This window comes from Lepidothrix coronata, unplaced genomic scaffold (assembly GCF_001604755.1).
Source record: "Lepidothrix coronata isolate B3197 unplaced genomic scaffold, Lepidothrix_coronata-1.0 Scaffold4, whole genome shotgun sequence".
Classification (NCBI taxonomy): Eukaryota; Metazoa; Chordata; class Aves; order Passeriformes; family Pipridae; genus Lepidothrix; species Lepidothrix coronata.
This window is the reverse complement of record NW_016690184.1, coordinates 7,226,043-7,242,726: the sequence shown is the minus strand read 5'-3', so window position 1 is coordinate 7,242,726 and position 16,684 is coordinate 7,226,043. Positions and strand designations below refer to the sequence as shown.

At 40.7% G+C, this 16,684-nt stretch overlaps 1 protein-coding gene and 1 long non-coding RNA gene across 2 annotated transcripts; one reads left to right on the top strand and one right to left on the bottom strand.

Moving 5' to 3' along the window:
- On the top strand, positions 1 to 2,488 carry LOC108501910. The gene is made up of 3 exons (XR_001876303.1): positions 1 to 88; positions 1,391 to 1,605; positions 2,388 to 2,488. It is a non-coding gene; the product is annotated as an uncharacterized LOC108501910 (long non-coding RNA).
- Positions 2,489 to 2,504: 16 nt separating this feature from the next.
- Positions 2,505 to 7,762, bottom strand: LOC108501905 (nuclear receptor subfamily 0 group B member 2-like). Its single transcript, XM_017824233.1, has 2 exons — positions 7,144 to 7,762; positions 2,505 to 2,670 (listed from the first exon to the last, which is right to left on the bottom strand). The coding sequence occupies exons 1-2, from the start codon at positions 7,748 to 7,750 to the stop codon at positions 2,624 to 2,626; spliced, it is 654 nt and encodes a 217-aa protein (XP_017679722.1). The 5' UTR covers positions 7,751 to 7,762; the 3' UTR covers positions 2,505 to 2,623.
- Positions 7,763 to 16,684: the final 8,922 nt, after the last annotated feature.

The following is a 16,684-nucleotide window of genomic DNA, read 5'->3' as shown; positions in this document are numbered from 1 at the left end:
GCTGTGAACAGAGACTGTCTGGTATGTTCTCAGTAGTCTGAAATTCAGGCTACTGAACCATGAACCCTGTCCTGGATTCAGGTTGTTGGTGAGTCACTAAGCAGGACTTTGGCTTATGAAAGTAAGCTGGACTCTACACAGAAATGAGCTCTATTAATAAGCTACTTCTGTCCCCCTCTCCTGCCTTTTTTGATCTCCCTTGCTGTTCCTCTGTCTAAGCCCCCATGACTGTTTCTCATGCTGCATGTTTTCTGTGTTTTATACCTCTGTCTAAAATTCCCCTCTTCCCACTGAGCTGAGGGTATTTCTTTCCCTCTCTGGTCTCTTCACAATAGCAATGGGAGCACTGAGATCAGAGCAGAGATCCTCTTCCCATTCCCATTGCAGAAGCTGCTGCGTGTGCAAGGCTAGCTGGGTCCTGCTTCTTCCACCCAGACCTGCACTGCACTTTCATTGTGCAAGTAGAGCATCTGTTGTAGAGGTAGAAGCTGTTAGGACTTGAGAGAGAGAAATTTGTGTGTCTACCTCCAAATGATATTGTTGATACCAAATGTACAAATACCATTTTTGGATGTATACTGCTTGGTTAAATTTTAAGAACAGACAAAAATCAAATGTCTGGAACTAATGTTTTAATTCAGTATCACAAATAACTAAACATGGAATATCCTGTTACCATGCACCGGTTGGTCTGTGGCAATACTATTGAGCCATTTTAACAAAAAACTCTGCTGAAAACTTCTACTCTGAGGGCTTTCCATGGAAAATATCTGTCCAAAAAGCTTCACTTCTGAAAGGTTTGGTTAGCTTGCAATATAAGAAGGTGAGTTTTGTTGACTGTAGAGGTTGTTACTTCCATGATCACAAGTACCCAGGGACTTGGTTTATATTGTTTGGGGTTTGCTTTTTTCCCCTTATTTCTACAATTTACTCCTCAATTACCAAAGTGGGGGGAAAATGTGTAGCCTTTTGTCAAAACTGGTAGGTAGTAAACTCTTATTATTTTTTTAACTTTTTTTTTCCCTTGGTTGACTTTAAAAGAAAGTCCTTTGAACATCCATCTCTGTTGATGTCCATTTGTATATATATACATATATATAAATAGAGTCCTCTTTCTTATGATTTTAGCTTGACCTTCTAAGGCAGTGTGCACTAAGCTATCATACTCTTGGTCCTCTTGTCTGTCTACCTGCCTGTCAGTACCCATTTGGTGAATTTGACACCCCTTGCCAAACAAAACTAAATTGGATCTACTACTGAAAAAATTCAGAAATTAATTCCTCTAAGTTTCATGGAAACCATTTGCAGAGGAATGGGACAGGTAAGGGATTCAAATACCTTCCATTACGACAGCTAAAGTTTAAGCTTAATGGTTTTTTTATCCTGACAGATGACAAGTCAGCACACACGTGCTGTCTCTTCCCCAGCCAGATGGATGGGCGACAGCAAGATGTTAAGGGGAATGCTGTACTGTGCTTGGAGGTGGAGACGTGGAACTCTTGCAGTGAGAGGTGGAGGAACAGATTGTACACATCTGTAGGAAATGATATTTTAGCATTTCTGCTGTCCAAGGAACATCTGACATCTGTTTGAAGAGAAGTGAAGGTAATTATAAAAGGATGCAGGGAGGGCTAAAGGAAAAAGGTCTTAAATATGTAGGAAACTAGGCTACATTAGTTTTGCTGTTTATGGCATGACACACTAGCTTTCAGCCTTTGTTATTGCTATCCTGGAAACAATCCTGAGCAACGGCTTTTGTCTAGTCAACAAATTTTTTATTCATGTTGTTCAGTTTCTTACTTAGGGAAGAACTTTGTAAATAATGGGAGAGGGATTTAATGCCCACAGTTTACTGCAAGACTTAGAAAAGAACATATAAAAAGCAGTTAGTAAGGGGGAGGTCCATCCAGCAATTACAGCCAAGGGACTAGAGTTCTCAGTGGAACAAAAAGGGAATTGGGATCAGGGACTGACATCCCAAGAAAAGGAAGGATTTATACTGATTTTACCATTGACCAACCTTTTATGTATCTATTCAACATCAACTGAATAAAATTTACCATTGCCCCCGCTCCTGAAAGCCAAAACTTCTGGAAAGCCAAAAGCATATAGTATAAACAGCTGTAAAAATGCTCACTAGAAAAAATATGGTTGAACCTAGCACAACTGGAAAGTATGCTGGTGCTCCTAGACAGTCTTTGATTACTTTAAACTAAGGATTTTTGAAAGCACACAGAATCATGAAATGCTTAGATTTCTCTGCTTTAATTCTAAAATGTTAAAAAAATACTTCGTACAAAAAAAATATGGCTTACAAAAATGCATCAATGATTTGTTTGAAATGTGTTTATTTAGTTCATAATAACCTCTCATCTCTTCAAAAATAGGTATTTGAGAGCTCAGATGTCATCTGTTTTCAAAGGCAGTCTGGCTTGATATGTAGTGTTTCTAGAAGTAATACTTTTAGGATGGCCTCTCCTAGAATGGGCCTGAAGAAGAGCTCTTCAATAGCATCTGCATCAATGTCTCGAAGAGAGGCGATCAGCTGAAGAATCGAAGCAAACCTGCCCAGGTTTCCATGGAACATTGTTGAGACAAGCTCCATCAACGCTTGCTGAGCTTCCTACTGCAGTGTTTGTACATATGGGAGACATTTTAGGACACAGCATCCTATCAAAACAAAAAGTAAAATAGCAAATCTTGAGTATACATTTCTGTTCTAAGCCCTTCAATGGATTTCTGGCTTATAGCACTACTTTCTCTATAGAAAAATAAACAGTTCCTAAATACACTTTTTCGTAAAAGAAGATACGTGTTGTTCAATAATTTGAAGGAGCATTGAGCAGCATTGTAAGCACATAGGAATCTGGCCTGTTACATTAAAATCCAGCTTTGCAATAGTACCAGCAGGTAAATGACTCAGTACAGATGGAGAAGAAGCTTTATTGTGTTGTCTACCCACCAAATGCTGCTTAGCCCGTAGTCTGAGTAGGTGGAAAAATTCCAGCTCTAATCTACAGTAGGTAGGTAACATCAGGAAGATAGAGATGGTGGTTTGGAGCAGAGAGCAGGCTCGAAGCCTGAAAACATGGTTCTCCAGTCTACTTAGCCTCATGTCCACCCTGTTGTTGCCTCTGGTTACTAGACTAAGCTGGGGGACTATGGTTCACCATGCTATGTAGACACTTTCATTTACAGTCTAAAAAGAGAATAAAGAGTCTCTGTGAGATGCATCATGACCCACAGGAATGGTAACTGGTTTTGTTTTCCCTTTCCTCAGCCATTTCTGCAAGAAGAGAGGTCTCTGTCCTATGGAGTCACGGTCTTGAGCCTCAATCACATACCTCCCATAGCATGTGACCTGCTGGCTCAAGGGCATCTGTGCGTGCCAGGGCTCAGTTCAAAGAACACCCTGTGTTTATCCTTTGCCTCTGGAGGGATTGCCTTGTCATGTAGCTCTCAGTGATCTGTTGTCCCCTGTTCTCACCACCTAAGGATAACAACATCTTTTCTTTCCTAGACTTGCTGCAGCCTGGACAGAGGTAGCACACACTCTAGGCCTATTTGGCATCTTTTACAGTGACTGACTCCACACCTCCCTGGGATGGGGTCTGAATAGCTTACAACAAGGAGCGTTTCACACAAGATCCTTCATTTAAGTATGGGAGGTTCTGCCTCCTTGCCTAGTGCCCTCTACTAGGGCAAAACCAACCTGGTTGAGTTTTCTTCAACCTGTAACTGGCTGCTCTTTGTTGGCCTTCAGCAGCTCTCCTGCTAAATATCACTGCCAGAGGAGAGGAAGTCTCAGCCAAACTTGAAACAAGGCTAGCCAGAAATGGAGACTTTGGAAAAGTCGTCATCTCCTCTGGGATTACCAGCAGCTGCAAGCTGTGAGGATGGTTCCAAGTGTTAGATTTTTCATGGAAAGGAAATTGCCAGGACTTTGTATATTCACGATGAAATTGCAATTGTTTATATCCCTTCAAATATGCTTCATTTCCCCATTTGGTCTTCTTTTCTGTGTAATGAAACACTGGGTTTAATTTACATATAATGAGACACTTCTTGTTCTGAGATCTGTTGTAATAACACTCAGTCAAACACATGTTTCCAGCTGAACTATAAACCTCTTAAGAGTATCCTTTTTAACAGAAGTCCTGTCACAGCCTTGATGGAGTATTAAAATATATATATGTATAGAAAACACTCCAAAAATACGTACATATATGGCACTGATTAATTAGAAGCATTGTTTTTCACAGTTCCTGTCCCTTCACTGTGCAGTTCCAATAGTTTTTCAGACAATTCGCAGAAGCACAAGAACATTTTCACCTCACTCTGAGCTGTTCCTGTGTGGCAGAACAGTCCTACCTGCTTCTTCCTTTGACTTATTGCCTGTGTCCCAGTAGAGGAAGCCTTGCAGCTGGACCTTTCACCCACAGAAACTGTGACCTCTTTGAAGCCACCTAGCTTTTCCCCTGGGAAAAGCAGGAATGCCAATATGTTCTGGAGAGTCTGGATTCCATTGATACCTGTTTCTCCTCGGGGGCTGGACGCACGCTTTCTTCTTTACAGGTTCTTGCAGGCCCACATGAGGCCAGGTAGTAACCCAGCCAGAGCCTCCTGCAGAGAGGTGCTGCACAGTCTGCTTTTATTTCCATCTCTGGGGCCCTCAACATAGGAAGGATGTGGACCTGCTGGAGCAAGTCCAGAGGAGGGCCCTAAAGATGATCAGAGGGCTGGTGCACCTCTTCTATGACGACAGGCTGAGAGAGTTGGGGTCATTCATACTGGAGAGGAGAAGGCTTCAGGAAGACCTTATAGCAGCCTTCCTGTACCTAAAGGGGCTTTACAAGAAAGCTGGAGAGGGACTTTTTACAAGGCATGGAGTGATAGGACTAGGGGTAATGGTCTTGAACTGAAAGAAGGTGAGTAGGTTTAGATTAGGTATTAGGCAGAAATTCTTTGCTATGAGAGTGGTGAGACACTGGAACAGCTTGCCCAGATGTTGTGAATGCCACAACCCTGGAAGTTGACCAGAAGGCCAAGATGGGGCTTTGAGCAACCTGATCTAGTGGAAGGTGGCCCTGCTTATGGCAGGGAGGTTGGACTAGATGATTTTTAAGGTCTTTTCCAACCCCAACCATTATAGTGTAGAACCTACATTCCATCATGCTGCCTGCCACTCTCTCAACAAAGGAATTTTTTTAATGATAGTAAGCACAATATCTGTAACACAAGAGATCAGCCAGAGCACAAGCAAAGCTTTGTCGTACCTGTCATGCTTCTCATCCAAGTGATGGCTGCTACAGCTGCATGCCTGGATACCCTGTTGAACTCCAACTCATAACCCAGCTCTGAACTGCTCTGTACCTGGCCCTTCCCCATTGCCTCAATCAGTTTTGGTGGTCCTAACAGAAGTAAAACATTCAGGGTGGGAGCCCTCATGAGGTACTCCAGAATCCAAGAAAGGGTTTACCACTGTCACTGCTGGTGGCTCCCTGAAATCCTGTTAGAACTGAGGCCTGCAGAATATTAACATTTTGCCAAACATCACACCAAAACTTGAAAAGTTTGAAAATGTGCTGCATGTATGTAGAAAATATTTTCTGAGTTTGGTGGAAAGTATTAAAAAGCTTTTAAAAATAGTAATTGTGAAATAACAGCTGTACAGATTTGTTTGCAGCAAAGGGCAGTTTGGGGCTGTGCATAAGCCCTGAATACCTGTTTCAGCTCAGAGTGAGACTGTAACTGTTTCATCTGGAGTCAGTCTTGGCTTACCAGAAGTTCTCTAGGCTGCCTTCGTCAGGTTGTGGGGAAATATTCCAGAGAACAGGTTCATCCCACCTATGAGCTAGGCGACACTCCTGAAACACTGGAATGTGTCTGCAGACAGCATCAAGGCTGCTGGCCCTCTCATGCAGCACCCTAGAGAAGCACCAGGCCTCAGAAGGCAGAAATCCAGAACAACCCTGCTTCTGCTGCTTTCTCCTCAAGTGAAAATCTCATTTTACCCACAGAGATAATAAAAATGCCTACTAGTTAAACTGTGTAAGCTGCTGCAGATGAGGCATTTCTCTTCTTAGCATCCCCCTAGATATAACTGGAGGTTTCGTTTAGGCTGATTTTACTGTGAAAAAAACGACAAAATAACTTGCACTGAAACAAACTCCACTGATTCGATGCTGCAGCACAGACACACAAGGCAATACCAAACATCTGGATGACATTACACCTCAAGAGTCAGAATCTGAATCCCATTGGAAACAAATATAAAGTCATACAGCTTTTGAGCAGCCTATAAACCATTCACCACAAGAAATATAATGGAATAACTGAAGCATTCATGTATCCTTTTGGTGCAGTCTGAAGTACAGCACACTGCTGACAGTGCAGCCAACAGCAGTGATTGCTGTGGAAGGAGCCGAGGATCTGAGCCAGAGCAGGCTGGAGTCAGTAAGTCTTTCCATTTACTTTAGTGTACTTAGAGCTGAGCTTTTAGTGACTCATGCACTCCATGGTGCTGACTGAGGAAACCTTCCTTCCTAAAGAGCCTGAACTTGGCATCTGAAATGAGAGGATGCAATCACTAGTTTTAGTTTGCTCCATGATTGCTGTTGCAGGCTTTGAGTGTAGTGATATTAAATTATATAAATAAATAATATAAATAAATAAAAGCTGTGTAACATCAACGCAGCATCCTTTTGCCTCATTGATGAAACTCAGTTGATAAGGATTATTTTATTTTCTCCAGAGTTACAGAGGAAGTCTTTGTTAAAATACTTCCAGTACTCACATTGTGTACCCATGTACCATCTCTCCTTTGCAGTACTATGGATGAGGCTGCTGTATTATCTTTGAACTGAAAATCAGTTTGAAGTGACACTGTTAATTATTTATGACTTAAAAATTGTCTAATAGAAGCTGTTTTGGCTTACAGTGGGTGACCTACTGCACACAGCCAAGGTACTGAAATAAACCACTTCAAGCAGAAAAGTCATTAAATTGTGGAATATGGATTTTTGAGAAATTTAGCTGTATTCATAGGCAAGAGTAAAACTAAACATTTGTCTATATACAAATGAAAATGCCAAATGTCTTTCTAAGCCCATAATCATCTATGTAGTTTCCAGGAGGACTCACCAGAATTAAAAAGAATAATTCCTTTAAGATAGGCATATTCTTTTGCACTTATGTCCAGGTCCCAGCATTTCCACAAGAGATTCTTCATCTTCTGAACTTTTGTCAAAGATGCTCCTGGTGATGAGTTGCCCAGATCATTGTTAGCTGTCAAAGACTGATTGAGGAGGATTTTTTTCAATAAACTAGGGACTGAAGTCTCTCTCAGATCAAAATCCACCCCTTCTTGTGCCATGCCCAGGACAAAAAGAGGGGCCCAGTTCTGCTGTATGAGAACAAGCTGATCATCCAAAGGCATGTGATAAAAAGAAGGCAAGTTTCTAATAAAAATTGAAGTCTTCAAGAGCACTCCAGAAGCTCTTCTGCACATGGCTTCTGGTGTTTTCAGGACAACTCTTCTCCTGTCCAAGCAAGAGCAGTCCTTGATTCCTGTGGAGCAGTGGGGACTGTGATGCTGCTGGTGCCACTTGGTCTCACTTCCATGCTCTTTGTTAAGGATCTGACACAGGATGCTCTTAGTATGGTGTGTCTCACACTGACATTTCCTAAATTTCTTATTTGGGATCTTGGTAGCCATAGAGCCAGAGTTCCCTGTGACAGGAAACAGCATGTGGGGAGCTATGCATCAACAGCAGGAGAGAGCATTTCTGCCACACAGTGAGGCAGCACATGTTTTTATATACACAGGCAGTTGAAAAGTAATATGACCTGATCTGTGAAGTTACCTTGAACTTTATTTGCACCAGTCTGTTTAGAATGAGGCGGGGCTGCTGGCTGCTGGCATCGCACTGGGCTGCCATAACCCTGGGCCAGCAGAAGGGTTCACACCTGCCGAGGGCACAGGCATCACTTACCACGGTGTCCCAGTGCAGGCAGACTGTGCCTGGCCTGCTGCCACCAGGCAGTGGCCTTTTGCCAAAGGCCAGCTCTATAACACATACAACCTGCCCCTGAGGGGAAACCTGGGAAAAACTATGACACCAAAAGTAAAGAAGGAGCAAGTTGTCTGTGTTTTTATTGGTACACTGACATTGCCCACTAACTAATGCTCCTGAGGGCACAGGAATGCATTTATACTTACAAATGATGCTGTGTCACCAGGCACTTCTGTTTCTTGTTTAAAGGAGCCACCTGAAGATGTTGTGGATGTTTACCATTATTTCTCATAGAGCACTTAACAGTGTTCATTCTTTACACCGTAACTAACAGGATGTGTGACACCTGTGTCCCAGGGATGGAAATCCCATGTTTAGGAATTATTTCATGTTTCTGTGAGATTTGAGAGAAACTTCAGAGAAGGTCAGCTGCTATAGCTCATGACAATATTATTTCTTGCATTTCAAAAATTATAATTTCAAACACAGAACATGTGGACTTAGAATCATAGAATCAATTGGTTTGGAAAAGATCTTTAAGATCATCGAGTCCAAACATTAACCCAGCACTGCCAAGTCCACCACTAAATCATGTCTTTGAGCACCACATTTACATGTCTTTTGAGTACCTCCAGGAATGGTGACCCAACCACTTCCCTGAGCAGCCTGGGCATCTGGCATTGATGTAGAATAAGACAATGCAAGGCATCCAGTACAGTTTCCTCCTTTACTTCAGAATACTTCTCCCAGACTTACTGTGTAATTAAATATTCCTCACACAAACCAATGAAGAAAAAATGGCATTTTGTACTGTTGCATGTGTGAACTTCTGTAGCAAAGCGAGAGCTGAATGATTGAATTGTCAGGACTCTTCAGTAAACATCAGGGGACATTAAGTAGCAGGAACAAAAGGAACTCAGCCTAGATGAGAAGAAATTGATACTTCAAGTTTTTGTTACTTCACACTCTCTTGCTTGCTTTTATATAGGGGGAGAGGTACTAAGTTTTTTTCGTCAAGCATAATGTTTATGTATTCCTACCATCTGAGCTCTTAACACATCTTAACAAAAAATGAGCATTAAAAATTGTAGGATCCCAAAATCAAATACCTGCAGAATGGAGTCTGGGCGGTCTCAGTAAAAGGCCTTGGGCTACGAAAGCTGGGGGAAAAACCTCAGTTTGAGGACCAGACAAGATATCACTGGTTTGGAATGTCCTGCCCAGACCCAGAGAGACTGATTTTAGCAAACCTCTGCACAAAATCCATTGTTGTTTTCTCCCTCCCTGTGTATCCTGTGTATTCTGTGAACTTGAATATCTCTCCCCCATGTAAATCCCAAAAAATGTAATCCTAAAATAAGTGGGTTTTCCCCATGATTTAAGTGCTAAACCCAAAAGGTGTAACGTGGGTTTTTCCCTTACTTCATCCTTGTAAAACTCCCTGCTTGTAGTACCTCACCCCCCTATGAATATGTAGACCCCAGACCCTTAAAATATCAGCCTGTATGTCCAATAAAGGATTCCAGATTCTGCCTCCAACTGGGATCATGTTAGTTTCCTAGACTCCCACAAAAAACAACAGCTCAAAGGTCTTCACCTGCCAGATCTCCAAGCCTTTGGCTAGAGGCCCTCCCATCAGATGCATAGATACAAATTTGTGTTTTGCTACAAATTTTGGTTTTTCCACGCTGGGCCATTTTAAACTTTTCATTTATTTACCTTTCCATGATATTTATGTTGCAAAGTTTTCCCCTTCTGAGATAAAAAGTGGAGGAAGAGATGACTGCTTCAAAGTTGAGCAATCTAGGAGTATAGTGCTGCTGAGATACAGCTACCACTAACTGCGGTGAAGGTCAGGGCACACAGAGCACCACTGGTGGGATTTGCTTGTCCACCTCTCCATCCATTCAATAGTTCCCTGTTGTCCATTGCTGGAGTTCTTTAGGTTAAATGGCATGGCAGTAGAGGAGTCCCCAGATAGCCCTATCCCTCTTATTCTTGATGTAAAATTCAAGCTGGCCTGAGGTTCAGTGGAATGAACTCCAGTTGTAGGGCTAATGTCATCTGAGGTTCAGCATGAATTACATAGATTGCCTGATGGCTGTACTAGACAGAGAGACTGAGCTTGCAAAAATCGTTCTTACACAGCATTTGCTTGTGAAAAGAAGCTCTGTCTTCTAACTGCCAGTGAGCATGGCGGTGTTTCAGCAATCTAGGTCGGAAAGGGACTTCCGAGAAACCCAGCTCCTGTAATCCAAGGAAAAAAAAGCACCATCTCACAGTTGACCATTTCACTTTCACAGTTCAGGTCATTATTTCACAGTTCCTATTAATTGTGCTAATTAAAGTTCTACTCCAGATTAAATTGATTCCTTTCCTAATTTTCTTTTAATGAGATCTGCATCAGTCATATGCAGTGAGTCCTGATGTCAGTAGCATATGGTGTTGAATACCATTTCTATTTGTCATCATGTATTTCCTTTGATCGTGTATATATCTAAGTGGCAGAAGCAAATGATATTTTTTTCTAACAGGAATTTCTGGTATATTATAATAACTTTATGACTGCTTACCAAAAATAGAGAGTAAAGGTTACTGCCTCAGTATGAGAGTGCTAAGGACACGTCATCAGCTTTTTCTGAGAGAATGATTATTTAGAATTATGAGCCAATATGGAATTGTAGGTGAAACCTATACTGGTAGTCCTGATTCAAAATTGCCTGAAATTCTGCATGACCCAATTTTCTCAAACATAGAGAACCAGTAGCTAAAGTTAGTGCTATGCACATAAATGAGGCAACAGTTAATTTTTCTTTCTAAATCTTACCAATAGACCGGTTGGAGCTACATGCACCTACATATAAAGCATCTAAGTCTTCTTGCTACAGTAGCAATGCTTCATACTTTCATATGTTAAGAAAATATGTGATACAAACCCCAATTTTGTGATATGAGAACTTCCCTATGGATTTTTATCTATTTTAGCTGTCTCTAGCACTATGTTTAAGAATAGGAAGACACAGTCACATCAATGTTATTTTTTCTGGTTTGCATTTTTATACTTTTTCAATCTACAAGGCACACACCCCCACATTCACTGTCACCACATTCTCTTTGCAACCATCAAAATTGCTCCTCAGGGACAAATGCCAGCATTTGGACAACAAAATAATGTGTCCTAACTACACATACAAAATTAAAAAGAACTGAAAGAGGGTCAGTTTAGATTAGATATTAGGAAGAAATTCTTTACTGTGAGCATGGTGAGGCACTGAAACAGGTTGCCCAGAGACATTGTGGATGCCCCATCCCTGGAAGTGTTCAAGGCCAGGTTGGCTGGGGCTTTGAGCAACCTGTTATAGTGGAAGGTGTCCCTGTCCATTGCAGGGAGGTTGGAACTAGGTGATCTTTAAGGTCCCCTCCAACTCAAACTATTCAGCAATTCTATGATTGCTGCAGACTGCCCTTTGATATTCACACCATTGCTGGGAATAAAAATAATAAATACGCTGTTGGGTCTAAAAGTATGAGACACATTATTTTTGGGTCATAGTCCATAGCATTAATTCAACTAATAGAATACTTGGAAGGCTTAAGAGACTTGTCAGATAATATAGGAGCTTACATGGCCATCTTATCCTTACCTTGGCAGTAGCCAAACATGAGTACTTCAGGAAGAGTATATGATGTATACCACTCTTCTCATGAGTGTTTTTCTTGCTTTCAATCATTTGTAGCTTGGGGGGAAACCTGAACCAGAATGACTTCATGCATTTAATAACTTTCAATTAATTTCTAATCTCTGATCTTATGCAGTCTGCTCCTGAAGCCACATGAACATCCACATCAGCCTATGTCAAGAAGGTCTGTGGATGCCTGTGAAGTGAGACAAACCTTGACCAAACACGACATTTGCTGGATCTGGTACCTTCTTGCTTTTGTACTGGGAAGAGAAAAAGGGAATCATTCAATCCCTATTCACTCTCTCTATAGTTTGCTTTATTTTCCAAATCTCAGTAAGACTCACACAGTCATCCTTTGTTGAAACTAGAGACATGTAGCTTCTTTCTTTAGAGTGGCACTAGGCCTTTGATTATCTTGTTACCCTTCTCTGAATCTTTCTCAGCCCTATCACTTTTCTAAGATATTCTTTAAGGAGAAGTGTGAAAAGAACCAGAACAGGACACAGTATCCAGGACTTAGGAAAACATGGATTTATACAGGGACAGGATGAGGTTTTCCATTTTGCCTTTCCCAGAAGTCACTCCTGAGCTGTTGTTGCCATGAAACTGTCACAGCCCCCAAGTTTTACTCCTGAATGATGTTCATCAGTTCAGAGACTCTTATGTTAGTCAGTAGTGGAGTTAGGAGTGTTTTATCCTATGTGCATCTTTTGCCTTATAAATATATTTATAAATATATATATATACACACCTAATTATCATTTGACACCTAATTGATGATTTTCATTAAGCCTTTCTACAATTCTTCTGACAGCCCTAGTCTACCTCAATAATTTTGTGCCATCAGCAGATATTTATATTCTGAAACTTTGAAGGCGCTGCTCTTCAGAATAGTTCACTCAATGCTGTGAGTTGTTTAAAAAAATATAATAATTTACCTATAGGGAAGAAAATCTGATGCTGTCCTTGAAGTAGAGTGTCTATATATACAAGATGGCTTATATGTATATGTATAGACACAATCTATATAGTAACTATGTTATTACTAAGCAGCGATGTGAACTCTCCTGCTTTCCTAAAAGGTGAGACTGGAAGCAGATGCATTTCTGGAGAAAAAAAATCTTCCACTATTATTTCATATGGGCAACAAGAAGGAAACACCTTCCTAGGAAGCTGACAGCAGCTTTTTTGACATCACACCAGGCTGGTAAATGCACATATTCCTTGACTGAGTGATCTCTTATCTTTCTAGTCTCATAAAAACATTTAATTTGCCTATAAACATCCATATGACTTCAGAACAGGATTCTCTAGAAGTTTTGTACAACTTATTTTCTAGGAGGAGCTGGGTGAATTTCGTGTCACTGGTGCTTCTGAGGACAGTTGACCTCTCCAACAGCCTTAATGATGACAAAAGGAGACAGTAACAAAACCATTATCTTTCTAGAAGGGTTTCATCCCCTCATCTCATGGTGCAAACCATCTCTCTTGAGAAACAAAGGTATTCATTTCTCAGCTAGAGGAACCAAGAGCTACCATTCAGACTGCCTGTTTCGGCTAGGCAGAGACTGGGAAATGTCAGTCCCAAGTTGAAGCCTGCTCAGCTTTGAAACAAGCTCTGAAACAGCGTCTTTACCTTCTGGTAATGCCATGGCAAAGTGAAATTTGGCCCCTGTGTCTGAAGCAAGTCTACGTATATTATGAATCTAGTTAATTTAAACACATTCAGCCTATCCTGAAGGTCAGCGGGTGAACTTCTCAAGAGATAGAAGGTAAGCATGTGCTTAAAATACTTTGGTTGATTAAGGTCTGATAAAATCAGCATTTTTTTGATGATAGCTGTTTGCACAGAAGTAGCAGATTATTAGAGAAGCAGCTGCCCCAGGAGGCCCTGCAGTGAAATGTTGTCTATCACTGAAACTAGGCCTGTTTTAAATTTGCCTCTGGTTACTGAGTTACAGTGAAGACAAATGCCTCTGAATTCCTGCCCCACATCTTAACATGAAATAGGAGCTCTGAAAAGCCCCCTTCTTAAAATCCTACCCTGGGCATCTATGTTTAACTCAAGTTCTGCTGTTCTTTGTCTTCAGAAACACTGGAGTAGCATTTAAAGTGACTTTTTGACAGGTGCTGCTTACTGACTGAAGAAGGGAGACTGTTTGTCTTCATTTTAAACCACGGACATTTTGTTAGAGATTTTAAGCTGCCCAGCCATACCTCAGCTGTTGCAAATGTGAATGCAAACATGTGCCATCTGGAGCTACAACCAAATCCAAGATTGTAAGTACAGAAAGTAAATAACAGCTCAGCAATGCTCCTCAGTCAGAAGGCAGGATGAGAGAGGAACATATTTCTTAGCTCTTCAGCTTCTTATAAATCTAAAGCAGCAATAGATTTCCATGGATGAATGTGCATAAATAAACCCAAAAGAGTTCTTTATGCTGTTTAAGCAAACAAGCAAAACAAACAAACAAGCAAGAAAAAACCCAAACAAATAGCTGGATAAGTAAATTGTCTCTGATTTTTTAACAGCTCTAACCTGCCTCTCACAAACATGGGGTCAGAGACTTCTTCCTCTGAAAACCCAAGCATCCATCACTTCGGATGCCATAGCAGACATGCTGCTACAGGGCCATTTCTCCCTTGGTGAAAGGTGAGGGATTGGTTTAAGTAGTGTGTGGAAAGGGGCATGAATCTGGAGACATGAGTAGGTCTTAAGCCGCCCAACACCAATTTTTTGTTTTCTTCATACTGGAAAAACTTGTGGATTTTTATAAGGATAAATTGACAAATTTTTATAAGGGCACACCTTGGAGGGTGGGATGTAAACCAGAAGTGACTTCGTACCAGACTGTGCCATTTTTCTGCAGCTCCCTCGTCAAGGAGATGGTGTTTGTACAGTCACCCTTATCAGCATTGGGACAGGCACCATCTGTCATTTTAAATGTAGACAGATACACCACTTATTATTTCTCAGCAAGTGGAAAGTGCTGCAAAACAAGGTAGAAAATTGCCACAGTTTTTGAAAGCAAAGTTAGAAAATGCTCCTGGCTAGCAATGTCATCTCCAGAGTGACACTGGGAAGGCAACTCCTCCCTTCAGCCCTCTCCCCTGCTGAGAAGAGTGGTTGAGATGATAAAACTTTTAACATATTATAGAGCCCACTATAATGTTAAAGCTAAGTCTGCCTTATATCATTGAAGATAAATGCCTAATCTAGTGATTAGCATTCTATAAATACCACAGATTAGCGAGTGAAGGTTAGATGGCAGATTAGATATGTGGTGTATATCTTCAGACTTACCTTTACACATTTTATTTATAATAAATGAGCAAGGTCTTAACAAGTAATCTGTGGTGCAAAAAACTAAATACCAAAACTAAATACCAAACACTAAATATGAAACATTTTATTTTGAAATATATAAGGGGCAAAATGATAATAAGTTCTGATAGAAGTATAGAACTAAGGCATTGAGTTTTCCCTGTGACAAAGTTAACATGCCCGAATTTCCCTCACTATTTGCCATAGGATAACTTCTCTATCAATATTTCTTGAATTAAATATCTATCCATTCAAACTGGGGGAAAGAAAGGAAAGAAAAGAAAGAAAAGAAAAGAAAGAAAGAAGGAAAGAAAAGAAAGGAAGAAAGGAAGAAAGGAAGAAAGGAAGGAAGGAAGGAAGAAAGGAAGAAAGGAAAAAAGAAAGAAAGAAAGAAAGAAAAATCTATCTCAAAATCTGGATTTTCTAAAAGCTCAGAGTATTTAAAAACTGATAGAAAAATCTACATGGTTTGGGTTTGATTCTTCATAATTGGTTACTGATTATGACCCATGGAGACTGTATGTACAAATCTCCAAGTGTTCACCCAATCCCAGAGAGATTCTTCATCAAATATCTCCTCACCACAGTTTGCACAGAAGAGCCCCGTTTCTTCTATCTGTCTTTGACCATGAACCCACTGTGATTGCTGTGACTTTGTTCTACTGTACCCCTGCCAAGGAGTTACCTGCTCCATTCTCTCACAGCTGGTTTCCCTTCTGATCTGAAGTAAGGCTGGGAAGAATTCAGACATACTTGTGGTAGGGTCTTATTGCAGATCTATTTCCTTATTATTTCTTACTGTTTCCCAAAGGGGCAAGGACAGAGTAGTTCCCACATCTGGGAACTAGGATATCAGGGAGTCCCTGGACCCGAGAGGAGTAACAAAACACATTCTATTTTTGGAGCTTAAACATCTTTGTAAAAGCTGTACATCCAAGCCTAGGAAAATCTTCAATTGCATGAGCTTGAATTACTTCAGATTTTTAGAAATTCTCTGGTACTAAACATAACTGATAGTCAATCTGTCAAACATTTACCTAACAGGCACCACTGAAAACCAGTAAGGGCAAGAGTTTGCCAACCTTCAGGCAATTATTTCCTTAAGAGTAGGTTGTTCTGACTAAAGTGGGGAGGAAGAAAAGATGTTGAGTTATACATACATATTGTAAATTGTAAACTAAATTCTTCTATCTCTGAGGCTCTGTTGTCAAGATACTTTGGGGAAAGAGCTAGCTTTCTGATAACCTGCAGAAGTGAAGAAGGAAGACTGAATACCTTGCCAAAGAGCAGTATGGTTTTGAACAAACAGGCTTGGGAAATTAAGGCTAAGGGAATGAATTTCAAGTGCTCAACCCCTAAGTAAAGTAGTCACAGTGTCTCTGTGTAGAAAGAGTTAGGATGCTGAGAGGGTAGAAGATCCTGAAAGTTTTAAGTAGTACAGGTTAAAAACTGAAGAGAGAGAAAGGAGGAAAAGGTAAGCCTAAGCATATTTAATAAGTACAGATTATGACAGGATAAATGCTATTTGCAAATATTCCTATGAAAATGTGCATTGCCCATGGAGTCAAAGGTGGCCACAAGACAGAAGCACTTCCTCACTGTTCATGGGTAGTTTGAAAGACATTCAGACCTTCTGGACCTGCTTCTGTATGCAGTAAATG